This window comes from Podarcis liolepis (genome assembly GCF_965112155.1).
Source record: "Podarcis liolepis genome assembly, chromosome: 8".
Lineage (NCBI taxonomy): Eukaryota > Metazoa > Chordata > Lepidosauria > Squamata > Lacertidae > Podarcis > Podarcis liolepis.
In genome coordinates this window covers 22,371,079-22,389,696 of record NC_139560.1, presented here as the reverse complement: position 1 = coordinate 22,389,696, position 18,618 = coordinate 22,371,079, and the positions used below count along the sequence as shown (strand labels likewise).

General features: G+C 38.7%; 1 protein-coding gene across 28 annotated transcripts in view; it reads left to right on the top strand.

Moving 5' to 3' along the window:
- RIMS2 (regulating synaptic membrane exocytosis 2) overlaps nt 1-18,618 on the top strand; it is a 349,035-nt gene that overhangs the window by 264,529 nt on the left and 65,888 nt on the right. For 11 of the 28 annotated variants that reach the window (XM_083516456.1, XM_083516462.1, XM_083516464.1 and 8 more), the window contains 2 exons: nt 4,248-4,268; nt 8,274-8,374. The exons of 9 other annotated variants lie outside the window; for them this stretch is intronic. In XM_083516456.1, the coding sequence (XP_083372582.1) occupies nt 4,248-4,268; nt 8,274-8,374 (122 nt within the window). The remainder of the gene's footprint in view (nt 1-4,247; nt 4,269-8,273; nt 8,375-18,618) is intronic. 8 more of the 28 variants (XM_083516463.1, XM_083516470.1, XM_083516471.1 and 5 more) reach the window with 2 other exon arrangements.

Genomic DNA, 18,618 nt, shown 5'->3' with positions numbered 1-18,618 from the left:
GAAAGTTTCATTCTACCCCATATTTGCAAATTTCTATTAATATCCTCCCAAGTTTCCAAATAGTTATATTTATACAAATTTATATTATTTGTCGTTAACCATACACCTAAATATTTTGTAGGTTTTTATTACTCTCATCATTTATATTTTTTACCAGGAGCTTGGTTTAATCTTTATTAATGTTAAGACCTGCTTTTTTTTTCTTTTTAATGTGTGCTGTTAAGTTTACAGAACAAATACATAGGTCGAGAATGGGAACCTTTGGCCCTCCAGTTGATGCTGGACTAAAACTCTCATCCTGGCATTTGGCTATAGTGGTTGGTGCTGATGAGTCCAATGAATCTGAAGGGTCACATATAATAAAATGTGGTTTTCATAAAGGGTAGGAAATGACTTACTGCATTTTGAGCTTAGAAAAATAGAGCTACTCTTACACACACAAAAGGTTACACTCTGGCTATTTATTCTCCTAGATTCTACTTATTTTATGAGGCATTCCTTTGCTGCTTGTAATTCCTTCTCCTAATAACAGTGTCTTCTGGAGGAGTTATGGTTTCCCTTTAGGTATGTCATATTTCCAGAGAAAAGGGTATTGTCTTTTATTTTAGAACAATTTCTTCTTACATGCCTTATATATACTGCAGTTTATGAAATATTGAAGGCTCATAGTCAGGTTACCCAGATCATCCTCCCCTCTAATAGCGAACATAGGTGGTTGAGTGCCTATTGGTTTGGAAACAAAATATTACCAAGCAATAAGGTAGCATGTCCTGCATATTTGTGGGACTACGTATGTATGATGATGTGCTCAAATTCATAAATTACCTGACAAATAACCTGTCAGCTTGTACAACGCTTGTGGCGGTTGACAGTTGGAAAGATAGAGAACATGAGGCTAATGATGGGACAACTTTGTTGGATACAACCCATAGTTATTAAATGCTTTTGAGATGGACGCCCAATTGCATGGTGGGAAAAGTTGTTTAACTACATCATGATGGTTTGTTACAGTTGAAACAGAAGGATTAAAAGTCTCATTTGCCATTTATATCATTGTTGTTTTTATTCCTTTAAAACCATTCTTCCACTCTGAGATTGTTTTCTTTCCAAAGGCTAGAATTTGTTCTAGCAAGCTTGCATTTAGCAGGTAAATCGTACAGACTCACATTTTGAAGCATTGACATTACTTTAAAAAAAAATCATGTACACCAATGAGGGCTGTACCATGTTATTTTTTTTCTGAATATGCAGAAGAGATGAAATAGCAAAACCACTACAGTTTCCTGCTGTTTAAATCAGGACTGAGGAACCTCAAGTCTGGGGGTCAAATGCAGCCCTCAAGACCTTCTTAGCCAGCCTTTAAGAGTCTTCCCAGCTATGCCCCATCCTGGGGCCATGGTCCTCATTTGTTATGCTCTGTGCCTTACTGTGTGCTTTCATCTGTCTGAAATGTGTCCTTGAACTATGGTGATGCCTCTTTCTTTGCCTGGCTGGAGATTAGATGTGTTGTGGAATGATCTAGCTTTTGAGTGAGTAGAGTATAGCAGACAGTGCACTTTTCCCCCCTTTGGCCCTGCCCACCATTTTTATGTAGCCCCCGTAATGTTCCCCATGAGCATTCATGAGCAGGCTAAACAAATTTCTCCACCCCAATATAAACAAAAATGCTGGTGAAATGCTGTTTCACATGTTATTTTGTTCTTACAGCTGGCCTATAGATGCAGGAAAATCACATGGCAAAACTTTTTCTTCCTCCTAAGAACCCAAGCCTATCATTTTCTTGACATGCTTTCTGTTGGCATGCAGTTTTGGATGTAGTTTTTGAGCATCCAAACGTGGGATCAGAGCAAGACAGAGTGAGGCAGCTGCGTCCTGCTTCACTGCCCTCAGGTGTAGAGGAGCATGTTGTCCCCTCACCAGTGCTGAAGTAAGAGTCAATTATTAGTCAGTTGGCTTTGGTACATGGAATAGGGGAGGCATGCCATCTTGTCTTTCCTAAGACAGCAAAATACTTGCATTAGATTTTCTCACCTGCATTCTGATGTGGTATAGTTAAAAAGGACTATACTGTACTGTCAGGTTTTTTTGAATGTGTAGCTCACCCTTCATTAGACACATAAAGCAGGCTAATATGGGTTGAATTAGCGTGACATTACTTTTAAGACACATAATGGTGTTGAAAAGTTGTGAAAACTTACTTTTATAGCAACCTCAAGACTTTCATTTAGGTTCTTTTCCTTTAGGTATCATTTTGGCATGTTGTGTTTTCTTGAAAGCATACGTATTATTGAGTTACTGGGTTATTTCATGTTTTGATCTTTTTTATATATAAAAAAATCTGTCTAGTTACTCTCTGCCTCTTTTTTGAAAGTTTGCAATAGCACTATTAAATGCAACTGTTACAATCCAGAAGATGAGATCCCTATTGGAATCCATCTCCCATGCAAATACCTCATGTGAATGTGTATCCTTTGATAGCGCTGTTCCTCCACATCCAGTGGACAATTTTTGTGCATGACTAGAGTTGAATTGGAATCTGTATATTCTTCACCATCTGGTTCTGTTAGGTTTAAAAATGGGATGCTGACTTAACAAAAGAAGAGTTTTACAAAATATGTCTATAGTTACAAGTAGATTAATCCTGATGAAAAGTGAATCATTATCCTTAGTGTTCTGGATAGCCATTGCTGTTTGTTCTCATAAAGACTTACTATACTGTGCTTTTGATAGAATGAAATACTTAGGAGCACATTTCTCTCATAAGATGCTTTTCTAATGTACACTTTATCCATGGAGAAATCTGTGCTCCCTCTCCTTGTATAAAAAATGTAACTTTTGTGTGCTGGACAGTGAATGGGGGAACTTACCACTCTTAATAAGCATTCATCCTTCCATGAGCATGTATACGTGTGTGTGTGTGTGTGTGTGTGTGTGTGTGTGTTTATACACAAATATAAGGGACTCAATACTGCAGCACTATCAAGTGCAAAGCATTCACATCAGCATTCCCAAGAAGGTGTGGCAAAGGCATAGAGAATTTCCATGGATAGTGTTTTGTGAGTCTCTTACATATTGTAACATATGTAAAGGACTCACTCTGGTTATATGAAACCTTAACTGCTGGCATCACTAGTGGGCGTTTCAGGATTCCAGGTGGGTGGTAGGGAGTTCTACAGCACAAGCTGAATCTGCCTTCCATCGAGCACTGGTGGGCGGTAAGGAAATTTTACCATCAATAAAGATGCATTAGTGGGCGGTAGGTATAAAAAGGTTGACTACCCCTGATTTAGACAGACCAGGCAGCATAATTCAAGACCGCCTACTTCCTCTTCTTCTTTGGCGATCACTTGTACCCTACCTACTATGTAGTTCTTAAGTCCAGGCTCTGGCAATACTTCTTGTTTGCATCCCATACAAATTAAGAAAGTATTCCAATAATTCTGTATGCCAAAGGAATTTTGGACAAACTCTCCATTTGTTCATTTTAATAGCCATATATCTGCCCAAGCTTTCACTGCGTTTTCCCATGAACTGTGTCTGCTGGTCAGCCAACTGTGCACAGCTGATTATTATTCAAACTGTTTTTGATTGATTGATAGGTTGATAGGTATTTTGTATGCTGAAAAGTAAGGAAATTTCTAAGTGACATACATTTTAAGACTTGAAAGCATATATTGCACAAAATAAAATATAGGAAAGCATCTTGAGTAGTGCAACCAACATGGCTGACTCACACTACAGGGAAAGCCATACCACAGTCAACACTCAAGGCGAAGCCTTGCTATAAATTAATTTTCCACAAAAATGCTTCAAGTAGCCATTGGAAACAATTCTGCATCATTCAGTTTTCTGCTAGTCCAGCTTGGCTACACATTGAACAGATTGTGCTAAAAATATAGCATGCATGCTTCTTTTTCATTCACCGGTCATTCTAGAGAAAAGAAGCATAAGCTAACTGTATCTGACGCCTCCTGTGCTGCTTTTTGTGAAGACAGTTTTAATGATTCTAGAAATGAACAAATGCCCATGAGTTTCCTCTGATAAGCCTATACTCGAGACCCAGGAACATTGCCAGTGATGTGGATACATCTGTAAAAATGGAGCACCAGCTATGGTTGACCAGCTAAAGAAAAAAAATGTTTTGTTGTATTTTATTCATGCTTATTTTATTTTTAAAAATCCATTATTTCTGCCATATCTTCATTTTTATTTTTGCATTTTCTCTCCCTTTTTTAAACACATCGCAGTGCCAGAGAATGGGGATGAAGGTAGGGCAGTTTATTGACTGTTTTATTTCTTCTGTAGCTATGATAGTCTTCAGTGTGTTACTGACTGTATTCCTTGGGCTGAAAATATTGTTTTGAAAGGATTGCCTCAAATAGCCCTCTTTGTGATTATAGCCTGCCAGCACTTCATGGGCTCCCCATGCAACTGTTGTCGTCATTGTTGTTAATTTGTACCCCGCCCATCTGACATGGTTGCCCCAGCCACTGGGTGTTTTCCAACATATATAAAAACACAATAAAACAAAATAAAACTGCTAGTTGAAAAGCCATGGTCACCTCAACATACAGGCCCCACCACAATCACCTGATCAGGTATGAAGCCCAGGAAACCACACCTTTACTCGATTCTTTCTTTTGCCTTATCAACTAATATGCACAGAAGTCAGACTCTTAAATCAGGACCAAAATGGGGCCTCCCAGGGGCAGGGTGAGCAAGGCTGAGCCAGCCTCAGATCTGTTGGATTCCCAAGCTGGCTTCACGGCTGTCACGTGATCACACAGGGCCTGATGCAGTTCTGATGACTGCACTGGCGTCACTCTGCAGGAAGAGACCAGCCCAATCCACCTCCAGCTTGGCACAAAGGGCATTTGGATTGCTCTGAATGCTATGACGTAAGAGGATAAGAATTTTTGACCCTAAAGATAAAAAGCCTTAAAAGTACACAAAACCCTTGATAATCAACGAGAAACGGAATATCCACAGGTTAGTAGCAGGGGGGGAAACAAGCTCCCCTTCCCCTGCTTTAAAACAATCATCCCCAGAGGGAGGCTACATTTCTAATTGAAGCTGAACAGGATTATTAATGAAGCAAGAGACCTTTTAAATTGTATGAAAGGTGGAATTTTGAATGGAATTCACTTTATTAGCTATCAAAATAAACTTCCACACATCACAACTGCTTAATTACACTGATTACCTGGTATTTACGCTCCTTGAAACGGACATGAAAGTGATATCTCCCATCACAGGCTTGTCATTAGTTTTAACATCTCATCATTGTCCTAAGCCAGGCAAGAGCAACCTAGCTGGTCACTTGGGCTAGTAATATTTTTAGCTGAGCCAATGAAGCATGCCAGCAGGCCGAAGAAGAGGAGGAGGAGGAGTTTGGATTTGATATCCCGCCTTCCACTCCCCTTAAGGAGTCTCAAAGTGGCCAACTATCTCCTTTCCCTCCCTCCCTCACAACAAACACTGTGAGGTGAGTGAGGTTGAGAGACTTCAGAGAATAGTGACTAGCCTAAGGTCACCCAGCAGCTGCTTGTGGAGGAGCAGGGCAGTGAACCCGGTTCACCGGATTATGAGTCCACCGCTCTTAACCACTACACCATGCTGGCTCTCACACCACTATGCCATGGGCATGCTGAACCATGAGCTGGGTCTCATCAGATTGAGGCTGCAGCTGCTTCAATGCTTTTATCATCAAACAAGTGTGTAGGAAAGGGCATTTCGAAGCTAGCATTTGTGGAATGTCATAGTCTAAGGAATTACAGAGACAGCATGCTAGGTTTATGGGCTGGTTCACTTGTACACATTTTTAGGCCTTGAATGCCTATTCTAGATCCCTTCATCTCTTGCATATGTATTTTTAAATATATTTTATTCATATGAAATCAACGTGATGGTTTATATTCTCAAAAATGGGATCATACTTAAGTTTCCAACCAACCCACTTGTTACCTACTTCATGGTATAAATATGCATTGTTCTCAATTCTTTTTGAGTAAGGGGATAGAAAAGACTTTCCTTAAAATGCCACACAGTCAGAGACTGAAATATTCTGTACAGTATATTGCCACAAGAGTAGTATTGGTTGTCAACTCGGGTCAACTCAACTACATGATGATGGGACCATAGAAATTCATATGAAAACAATAATGACAGTTATTCAGGTATAGAACCTTGGGTAGACGTTTGATCTCTTCATCTTTTAAGAGAGCCAGTATTTTCAAACTTTTCCTGAATCTAGAATGGGCTAGAAACTCAGTGTTTAAAATGGAAGCTGCAGTGGTATGTTTCACCAGCTGCTATTTTCCAAAAATAGTGAAGTTGGCTGTATTCAGGAAAACTGCTTTGGGGTAAGCAGTACAACGGACATCTGTCTCATCACCATATTGTCTTACTTTAAAGACAAAACAAAAACAATCCCTCTTCCCCTTGTCACAAACTTGAAAATCTGTTTTGGAAAACAAAATACAAGTGTCATCCTATGGCAGAAATGTTTTTCTCTTGTTAACTGTTGAGTCTTTGACATGGCGTACATGATTGGGAACCCAAGAACAATATAACATAGAAATCTGTCTAGCCTACACAACTACACGGATTGCAGTGGCTTCCTTAATAAATGTTTAAGGGTTAAATACTAGGCTTACATTCCTTGGAAAATAATTTTTGGGTTAAATATTGCCATGTAAGACCTGCCTTCCTTTCAAGTGGAGGAGATAAAGGGGTTGCTCATTTGCATATATTCATTCTTTTAAACAGATATGGATAATAATAATAATAATAATAATAATAATAATAATAATAATATCAATACATTCTTGATTTGAATAATACTATTTATTAACCACTTCCTATAAAACGTCTCAGAATGATTAAGAATAATAACATAAACAATAAAAATGTATAAAACAATTTAACAATATATCATTTCTATAGTTTGCTTCTCTGGTGTGTATTTTGTACATTAACTAGGACATAGTTAATTCATATCCATATTTGATATTAAAAGTATTATCATAATTAAGGGAGAATGTAGAAGAGGTTAGTATCATTGGTATTGTACATGAATCTTGGTCATAGTTCTTTTATTTTGTTTCCTAAATTAATCATCAGTAGCAGCAGTTACTGTTATTTCTTTTAATTTTGGCTTGAATATTCTTAAATAATTCATGTACTTCTGATTTATGTCTAAGTGGGAACAGCAGACCTCATAATCACAGAGCTACAGAAGAATTTCTTCAGTCCAGAGAAACTTAAGCATATTTATATCTGAGCAAAGCCTCCTGTATCATTTTCAAAGCCCCTTTGAGCAACAATTTGCCATTAAAAAAAATGCTTTAGCACCTCATTGCATGCATATTCTTGTTCTCTCACCCTCCATTATGATATTTGGTATACATTTCTGACACTTGACTGCAGTTTCATTCTGTTCTAAATTGTTACTACAATATCCTTCTACTTAACTAAACTGCTTACATGAAACACATTATTATATATTTTCAATTACTATTTGATAGTTGTGTTGTTGGGAATTTCTTAAATGTATCAAATATTTTAAGCATTAATTGTTAGGCCCACAAACATAGGCTATCCAATGTTAATCACGTTCAGAGTAAATCCACTGGAATGAATGGGCTTGTGTCCATTTACTTCCCATTAGGTCTACTCTGAGTATATTGCCCATACTCATTTTTTAAAATACAGAAAATATCATATCAAGATTATTTGATTTCATTGGAAGTAAATTTTACAGGATAGCTTCTATATATAAAAATTATGAGGAAACATCATTTTGTGTTGACTGATCATGTTAAGCTGGCCTTCATTACTGGCACATTCAAAAATAATAAGATTTCCATTTTGAAAATCTATATGCTTGTTCCATGTGTTTCTGCTTTATAAAAATCATAATGGGTTTGTTTGCTTGTTTTTCCTCTTGGATAGTCTAGCAGCAGCAACAAATCTTGTCAAAACATTATATTAGAACCATGTTAAATGTTGACACAGTTGGTGTTAAACAATTAAATTCTCAATGATTGGGTTTTTTGTTTGTTTGTATATGTGTTTTTGCCTTTGTAGCTATCTTATTCATCACAAACAAAAGAATAGATTTATTGTTTATGTTGAAGAACATACATAATCATTTAAGTCAATCTCCCAATATTCACCATTATGAGTAGAAATGCTTATATTGCTGTCATTTTTTAAAAAAACAACAAAACAGAATTGCAAATTAACTGGTTATTTTATTTTGAATTTGACAGGTGCTATGGATGTGGAAGAAAGAAATCGCCAAATGAAAATGAACAAATACAAACAGGTAGCAGGATCAGACTCCAGGCTGGAGCAAGATTATCATTCAAAGGCAAGGGCATTTTGTTTTGAAAAGCAGCAAAATGAGTAACTGTTTAATCAAGCAGTGAAATGCTAGTAATCATTGCATGGTAGCATTTGTAATTAGGAGCGAAATCCTGTACATGTTTACTTGAAAGTGAATCCCACTGTATTCAATAGGTTGGACCTTTGCTAAAAGGCTTGTTAGCTCCCATTTTTTGTAGCAGTGTCTGCCTGAGGTTAGGGTCCTCAAGAGTTGAACCCTACAAAGCATAAGGGTTTACTGCCAGACAGAAAAACCACCCCACCTCTCTGTACTTGAAAAACTGTGTTCTGCATATGCAAAGGGGGTTGGAGGGTAATCCCATGACAGTGTGTATAGAACTGCAGTCAGGAGATTCTGATCAGATTTTTAAAACTATAATTAATTTTACCAAGCTCTCATTGAATGTAAATCAGAACTAGTGTGCTAAGAATAGAAAGAATGTAAAGTAGTTGCCTGCTTCAGAAAGTGATTAATGACCAATTAGTCATGTGATAGAATGTACCAATAATAGGAAATGAGCTTAGTAAACTGTAAAGAGATAAACTGATTTAGTACATGTCTGGAATTAACATTTTTTTTAAAATCTACTATGTTCTATATCTTATTCTTATGCTGTATAAAATACTTTAAAGTTTTCAGTATAGCTCTGATTTTCACAAAGCTTTAAATCTTAAGGTTGCAATCCTATACATACTTACCTGAAACTAAGTTCCACTGAACTCATTTACTATGTTCAGATGTAATGATAAACCATGCTTAATGCTATGGGAATAAGCTGCAGTGAGCCTTGAGCTTTTACATTTATCCTTTCATGTAGGGGGAAGGAGTACTTTGGAAGCAATTTCAAATTCCCTTAATCTTGGCTTGCCATTCCATCAAAACCCAGAATCATGGTTTATCATCAGCTATGGTCAGTTTCCAAACAAGTCATATTATGACTTCTGAAGCTGCAGTCTGTTTCATCATTGTTACTGTAAATCACAGTCCCAAGCTTCGGTGAAATTGCAAGCTGTTTTCGGGGGAAATGGAAAGCAAGCACAACCAAAGTCATCTTCCTGTAGTATATGAGAGGGGAGGAAAGAACAGCCAAACCCAAGCCATAGCTCATTCACAGAGTGCTAAGCCATGGTTTAGTCTTACATCTGAGTAGACATATATAGGATTTCACTATTAGGTACTACTAATAAGAACAGATAGATTTCAGGCACATAAATGGAGGGATGCTTAAGGTGCTGCCATATCAGTGGATTCAGGTGCTGCTATTTTGGGGGGAGGGGTGTCTAAATAGGTTTATAGCATTATTATTGCTCTTGGAATATTCATTTCTAAGTTACCAAAAATAAATAGATTGTGTCATACTATGACAGATTTTATTAATCTCATGTGACATGAAAATTATTCTTTTATCAGAAACTGGATATTGACTTCAAAGTTTGATGATTCCATTGGAAAATTACTGTACTTCATGTTCTGCTATTGAGCATTACTTAACGTCCATTGGTAATTGGAGTAGCATCTTATTAGATAAAACTTTTGATGTATTGCTAAAAAAGAAAAAGTCATTGCCACATTTGTATATTAGTTGCTTGCTAAAAAGATTGGGCAAGGTGCCTCAAACCACACTCACAGGCATTTGAAAGACAAAACTTTCTCAATAAGCATGATTAGTAATATGGACAATTTCAGCCTTCTTAATATTTAGTCCCGAAAGTGTTTGTATCAAGCATGTTCTTCAACTGACCTTAACCTTCAGGGAGTCTTTTGATGGGCTGCTGCCATGAGTAGGGAGCTGCAAAGCTAGACGTTTGTAGCTAGAGAGCTGTGGCTTAATCTCATTCATTCAGTCATCACTTTATTTGTATGCCTCCTTTCCATAGCTAGAAACATGCTCAAGGCGGCTTACAACAGGAACAAATTTACGTAATTACAAACATAACAAAAGTAGCAGTAGAAAAACCATCCAAAATTACACAACCAAAATGAACAATTTTCACCTGAAACATAAGAAGCCCCTGGACTTCTATTAGAAACTATCTCTGTTGAGGCAGCCCATCTTCTTGTTGTCACAAATAGCTTTCACACTTTTGTATATGAATAAGAATGTCATTTAGGCAAAACAAACAAAAGGAATAAGTAAATATTTAGGTCCTTGGAATGAAATTATGGCTCTGTTGGAGCATATTTTGGAATGTCCAATAACTTCCTTCTGTTGGAATGTATGTTCTAAATCATCTGGCGCTGGTAGTTTTCCAAACGTTTCTTGCTGAGGAATGCAGTATGCATACACCAGACACCTAAGAATAGATTTCCTTTTATGTAGGCAAAGATATCAACAAACTAGGAAGTGACTTCTACTTCACTTTTATTTCAGTCATATGCACAAATCCAAGTGTCACAGTTGGTAATATAAAAAGTGAAAACACGAATGGAAATATCCCTCCTAGGTTGAGTTTGCTAGGACTCTAAGCCTAAACCAGGGCTTTCACTCCGTTAAAGATATCTTAGCTGATTAATCATTTGAATTTTATGGAATGAATTAATCAGTGCAATTCTTGTATTCATATTTCCCAGTAGCAACTCAGAAATATGAACATAAAAATATGCACATAAGGATTGGAATGCATATTTTCCCCCTCTCAGAATCACACACATACATGCTTCTCCTAACCACCTGACAACATAGCCATACACACAGAACAGGAAAGCCAACTCAGTCAAGACACACATATAGAAACGTAAACAAAATAGAATAACCAGCTCTCTTTTTCAAACCCACACAAATACAACACAACACAACACACAAAGGGCAAATTGAGGAGAACTCGCCACTGGCACCAGCTGAGGCTAATCCACTGCTGCCACTCTTACCACAAGGCAGCAGCCATTCATTGCTTGCTGAACAGAAATCCTCCCTTCTGCCACCTGCCTCTGCACTGCCAGTCATCCTGCTTCTGCAGCCAATAATGCTCTATCTTCTGCCATCAAGAGCTCCATTGGCATTATACCATAAGGAAGCATGCTTAGGCTCAGACTCCCGGACTTGCCTTTCTAAGGCTCCATCTGCACTGTACATTGAAAGCAGTAACATACAACTTTAAACAGTTGCAGAATCCTGGGAATGGTAGTTTATTAAGAGTGCTAAGAGTTGTTACTTTCTTACAGAGCTACAATTCCCAGAGTGCTAATCAATCCCTATTTGCAGGGAACTCTGGGAATTGTAGCTCTGTAAGGGAAATAGGGGGGTGGCTTAGGGACACAGGTGGCGCTGTGGGTTAAACCACAGAGCCTAGGACTTGCCGATCAGAAGGTTGGCAGTTCGAATCCCCATGAAGGGGTGAGCTCCTGTTGTTCGGTCCCAGCTTTTGCCAACCTAGCAGTTCGAAAGCACGTCAAAGTGCAAGTAGATAAATAGGTACCGCTCCGGCGGGAAGGTAAACGGCGTTTCCGTGCGCTGCTCTGGTTCGCCAGAAGCGGTTTAGCCATGCTGGCCACATGACCCGGAAGCTGTCTGCAGACAAATGCCGGCTCCCTCGGCCAATAAAGCGAGATGAGCGCCGCAACCCCAGAGTCGGTCATGACTGGACCTAATGGTCAGGGGTCCCTTTACCTTTTAACAACTCTTAGCACCCTTAACAAACTACAATTGATTTGTTGTAGTAGTTAGCTTAATTGTTGTTGTTGTAATTAGTTTAATCAACTCAACACTGCAGGTCCTATCTTGAACAAATGTCATAGGGAGTCTGTCCTTCTGAGTAAATGACCTTACATTGCTGCCTGCCACTATTTATTTATTTATCCTGTCATTTATGTTCAGCTTGACAACTTAATAACAAGATCTTGAAGTGCATCAGAAATTCTTTATAATATAATCAAATCAAACATGAATGCAACACAAACTGATATATAAAGGGGGAATAAGAATTGCATCCATAACAGTTGGAGCAGAGGTGGACAGAAAGGTGACAGATATGCATTGTTGCCCATACCAGTGCTCTCTATCTGCCATCAGCTCTTATGCATGCTGGCTCACCCATTCACTTTAGAGGAGGCACAGCTCCATACATTTATCTCTGTTCACACCAAAGCTCTGTCTCCAGTTAAATTAATGGAACTGTACTTTCAGCTCTGTGTGTCCATTGGAGCCCTCACCTAGCCTGGATTGTGTACATCATCATAAGAGTAGTATACCCATCTGAGGAACAGAAAAGCTCTTTTGTAATTGAGTTGTAATTGAGAGAAATTGTATGCCCATATATGTTTTTTCTGGCAACTGGAGATTGCATATTTGTTTGTTTGTTTGTTTGTTTGTTTGTTTGTTTGTTTGTTTGATACATTTTTGTCTTTGTTATCCAGTGACTAATTTATTCTGGTAATTTACTAAGGAAATTGTTCAGTGTATATTAAAATGAAGAGTTGGAAAGGAAAAGGCAGCAATATATATATTAGTACTGGTAGGCCTACACTTACTGTTGAAAATGGAATTGGTATTCAAGCTGGTATCCTACAGTTGTAATGAGCAGACTGGTAGAGTAAACTCACTGATGAGGGGAAAACCTTAGCTTTGGCATACTATGTTTATCACACTGTTTACCTTAAGCAATCAAAGTTACTGAGTGCTAGCTTAATAAGACTCAGAAAAAAAGAGTCTGAACTTTGCAAGATTAACATTCACTGAAGACCTCCACCAAGTCAGATCATGACTATCAAGAATCAAGACTATAACATCTTAATGGTCAACACTATTTAGGCTGGAATCTTTTACCCATTCACTGGGAGTAAGTTCTCATTGAACATAATGGGACTTATTTTTGAGTAGATATGTATAGGATTGCACTGTAAGTTTGTTATTTTACATTTCCATTTTGAGACTGGAGCAGGGAAATAAATATATACTTTTCAGAGGAGCAACATATGCAGCACAAACTACAACTATAACCAAAGCTGCAGCAATATTATTTAGCAGCAATAAAATTAATTTTGTAGTATTGGATAAATAGTAGAGGGTGACAAGAAATGTATTTTCCTAAGAATAAAGTGGGTAGGAGAGGGTCAGTTGTCAAATTTATATATGCCATGAATGCTTCTCAAAAGCAGTTAGAAAACATCAACAATCTAATAGGAAAACTAAATGATTTTGAGAAGGGAAATTGATTATAGGAAGAGGCTAGAATGCATTTAGAAACCGAATGATAGATAAAAATAGGCAAGGCCTGGGAAATGTGGCTGAGGCAATTTGAAAGATGGATGAAGGCAAAATAGGTTGTGGACATACGTAATAAATTCCCATTTATTTTTCTCCTATTAATTGTGATCTAATCAATTTACTCTTAAACTGATTTACATTTATCTCATACCTTCTGCATTAATGAGAGATTGACTAAAATATTTTATCAAAATCTATATGAATATTGGAAATTCAACTTGATTAATGTATATTAGTTACAGCTTTTGTGGGCATGCCCCATGACTCTAACCTTTAGATATGCTGCAACCGTGTTGTTGGCACTATTAATGAAAATTTGAGAGGATAGAGAATTTGTCATAAGTATATTAGCAGCAGCTAACATAATTTTGGCAAGATGCTGGAAGGTAAGTACAACACTCATCAGAAATAATGAATGAATAAATGAGTGAATGTACTAGAAATGAAACAATTATTAAGTATTATACTAGAGATTAGTGTAGCCGTATACACAATTCCAATAGAAGTGGAGTCAATAAAGATATACAATTGCCAAGTTTTCTCTGAACTACGTATAATGTGAAAAATATTATTTGTGCTTTTGTTGCTTTATTTTATTTAACAGAATTTATATAACACACAAACTAAAGTTCTCCAAACAGTTTACAAAAGACAATGTTATCAATGTTTTGCTGTTAGTGTCCTTTTCTTTATCTTTTTAAAAGTAACAAATTTGTGACAATTTTGTATTTGGAGAATAGACACATAAATGACAGGTTTCCCCCCTGGGACTGTGAAGCTATAGTTCTTGGCACTGGACTCAGGCTTGAATCCTATCGATAGTAGGCATGTGCTCCTTATGTTTGCAGGAAAACTCTGTAATGTAGCAGAATGTAGCTTTCCTGTATTTGCATGGAACTATTACAGAGAGATCAGGGTTTTCTTAAGTGTTAGGATAGAGTATATATGAGGACAGATTTGAGTCACTCTAACTCTGTATATGTAGAGATGGTGCTTTATTACTATTTTGATCATTTTGAGAGAGAAACAGAGGGAATTCGTCTCCAAGGTAACTATGGAACAAAATTCTCGGCACATCAAGAGGCTTTGTTGACCAACATTATGAAAAACAGCAAAGACGATCAGTGAAAATTAGAAATCCTACATATTGGCATAAGCACTATTTAAATAGGGACGCGGGTGGCGCTGCGGGTTAAACCACAGAGCCTAGGACTTGTCGATCAGAAGGTCGGCAGTTCGAATCCCTGCGATGGGGTGAGCTCCCGTTGCTCAGTCCCTGCTCCTACCAATCTAGCAGTTCAAAAGCACATCAAAGTGTAAGTAGATAAATAGGTACCGCTCCGGCAGGAAGGTAAACGGTGTTTCCGTGCGCTGCCCTGGTTTGCCAGAAGCAGCTTAGTCATGCTGGCCACATGACCCGGAAGATGTACGCTGGCTCCCTCGGCCAGTAAAGCGAGATGAGCGCCGCAACACCAGAGTCGGCCACGACTGGACCTAATGGTCAGGGGTCCCTTTACCTTTACCATTTAAATATTAAATATGAAAATCATGCTTTTGTAAAAACAAAATCTACATGCCACGCTAAACCATAGCTCAGTATAATATGCACCTTTGTTTGTTGAACTAAGCATGAAACTATAGTTTAGCTGCAGTTTGTTGATTTGAACAAAACAACAAACTGTAGTTAAAAGCAGAAGCAAAGGCACCTGAACTTGACCTTCCAACCTGATGGGAGAGGGAGGAGTTACAACCCTAATTCTCACTATACCTATGGTTCAGGCAAATCCTGAACAAAAGCAGCCTGAAATAAATCAGAAATAATTCAGGATTTCCCAAGCCAAAGTAGGATCTTTTTGTAGTGCCCCAAACTGAAGTGGGATCTCTGCAGTGATAGGAGTGCTTTGAAGCTTTACATGTTTTTGCTTTTTAAAAAAAAAAAACTGCCTGCAAAAATGGAAGCATTTGTCCCCCAGCTTGCCATATAAGTAAAATACCAAGTACAGAAGAGGGCAGGGAGAGTCCTTTCGTGACAGGCATATCTGGTTTCTAATCAGAGGAAAATAAAATCACAATGCCTTGGGGAACATGTGTTGATATAACGTATATCTTGTTTGCATGCCCAGGAGCATGATTCCTGCAGCCCAGTAAGGGACTAACCATAGGAATAAGAAAAAGGACATTGGTATTGGGTTGAAATAGGCCACAACTGTTGATTATAGGTATAAGTAGGTTTTGGCCAAGGCATTGGGTATGTATCCAGTATCAAGCAGCCTGACTGCAGGTTGATAAGTAGGATGGGCCGACCCTGACTGCAGGGTCGCTTCTTGACATGCACCTTATAAATAATGGTTGGGAAACAGCTTCAGACTTGTGTTTTGCTCACTTAGTGTCCAAAGTCACAGAAACTAAGTATAAAGCTGATTTTAAAGGAGTGGATCCCCTTCATGGATCACTGCCTTGCCATGGCGAAGGGGCTTGAATAACTCAGAGAAGCTATGAGCTATGCCGTGCAGGGCCACCCAAGATGGACAGGTCATAGTGGAGAGTTTTGATTAAACATGATCCACCTGGAGCAGGAACCGGCAAGCCACTCCAGTATCCCTGCCAAGAAAACTCCATGGACAAAGGCAACAGGCATATAAAAGTTATGACGCTGGAAGATGAGCCCCTCAGGTCGGAAGGCATCCAACATGCTACTGAGGAAGAGCGGAGGACAAGTACAAGTAGATTCAGAGCTGATGAAGCTGCTGGGCCAAAGCCGAAAGGACGCACAGTTGCGGATATGCCTGGAAGCGAAAGGAAAGTCCAATGCTGTAAAGAAAAATATTGCATAGGAACCTGGAATGTAAGAACCATGAACCTTGGTAAGTTGGATGTGGTCAAAAATGAGATGGCAAGAATAAATATTGACATCCAGGGCATCAGTGAACTAAAATGGATGGGAATGGGCGAATTCAGTTCGGATGACCATCATATCTACTACTGTGGGCAAGAATCCTGTAAAAGAAATGGAGTGGCCCTCATAGTCAACAAAAGAGTGGCGAAAGCTGTACTGGGATGCAATCTCAAAAATGATAGAATGATCTCGATACGAATCCAAGGCAGACCTTTTAACATCACAGTAATCCAAGTTTATGCACCAACCACTGGTGCCGAAGAAACTGAAATTGACCAATTCTATGAAGACTTACAACACCTTATAGAAATGACACCAAAGAAGGATGTTCTTCTCATTACAGGGGATTGGAATGCTAAAGTAGGGAGTCAAGAGATAAAAGGAACAACTGGCAAGTTTGGCCTTCAAATTCAAAATGAAGCAGGGCAAAGGCTAATAGAGTTCTGCCAAGAGAACAAGCTGGTCGTCACAAACACTCTTTTCCAACAACACAAGAGACGACTCTACACATGGACACCACCAGATGGGCAGCATCGAAATCAGATTGATTATATTCTCTGCAGCCAAAGATGGAGAAGCTCTATACAGTCAGCAAAAACAAGACCTGGAGCTGACTGTGGCTCAGATCATCAGCTTCTTATAGCAAAATTCAAGCTTAAACTGAAGAAAGTAGGAAAAACCACTGGGCCGGTAAGATACAATCTAAATCAAATCCCTTATGAATACACAGTGGAAGTGAGGAACAGGTTTAAGGATTTAGATTTGCTGGACAGAGCGCCTGAAGAACTATGGATGGAGGCTTGTAACATTATACAGGAGGCAGCAACTAAAACCATCCCAATGAAAAGGAAATGCAAGAAAGCAAATTGGCTGTCCAACAAGGCCTTACAAATAGCGGGGGAGAGAAGGCAAGCAAAATGTGAGGGAGATAGAGAAAGATACAGGAAATTGAATGCAGATTTCCAAAAAATAGCAAGGAGAGACAAGAAGGCCTTTTTAAATGAACAATGCAAAGAAATAGAGGAAAACAATAGAATGGGAAAAATCAGAGATCTGTTCAAGAAATTGGAGATATGAAAGGAACATTTCGTACAAAGATCACCATAATAAAAGACAAAAGTGGAAAGGACCTAACAGAAGCAGAAGACATCAAGAAGAGGTGGCAAGAATACACAGAGGAACTATACCAGAAAGAAATGGATGTCTCGTACACCCCAGGTAGTGTGGTTGCTGACCTTGAGCCAGACATCCTGGAAAGTGAAGTCAAATGGGCCTTAGAAAGCACTGCTAATAACAAGGCCAGTGGAAGTGATGATATTCCAGCTGAACTATTTAAAATTTTAAACGATGATGCTGTCAAGGTGCTACACGCAATACGCCAGCAAATCTGGAAAACTCAGCAGTGGCCAGAGGATTGGAGAAGATCAGTGTACATCCCAATCCCAAAGAAGGGCAGTGCCAAAGAATGCTCCAACTACTGCACAATTGCACTCATTTCACACGCTAGCAAGGTTATGCTTAAAATTCTACAAGGAAGGCTCAAGCAGTATGTGGACCGAGAACTCCCAGAAGTGCAAGCTGGATTTCGAAGGGGCAGAGGAACCAGAGACCAAATTGCAAACATGCGCTGGATTATGGAGAAAGCTAGAGAGTTCCAGAAAGACATCTACTTCTGCTTCATTGACTATGCAAAAGCCTTTGACTGTGTCGACCACAGCAAACTATGGCAAGTTCTTAAAGAAATGGGAGTGCCTGATCACCTCATCTGTCTCCTGAGAAATCTCTATGTGGGACAAGAAGCTACAGTTAGAACTGGATATGGAACAACTGATTGGTTCAAAATTGGGAAAGGAGTACGGCATAGCTGTATATTGTCTCCCTGCTTATTTAACTTAAATGCAGGATTCATCATGCGAAAGGCTGGGCTGGATGAATCCCAAGCCGGAATTAAGATTGCCGGAAGAAATATCAACAACCTCAGATATGCAGATGACACAACCTTGATGGCAGAAAGTGAGGAGGAATTAAAGAACCTTTTAATGAGGGTGAAAGAGGAGAGCGCAAAATATGGTCTGAAGGTCAACATAAAAAAAACGAAGATCATGGCCAGTGGTCCCATCACCTCCTGGC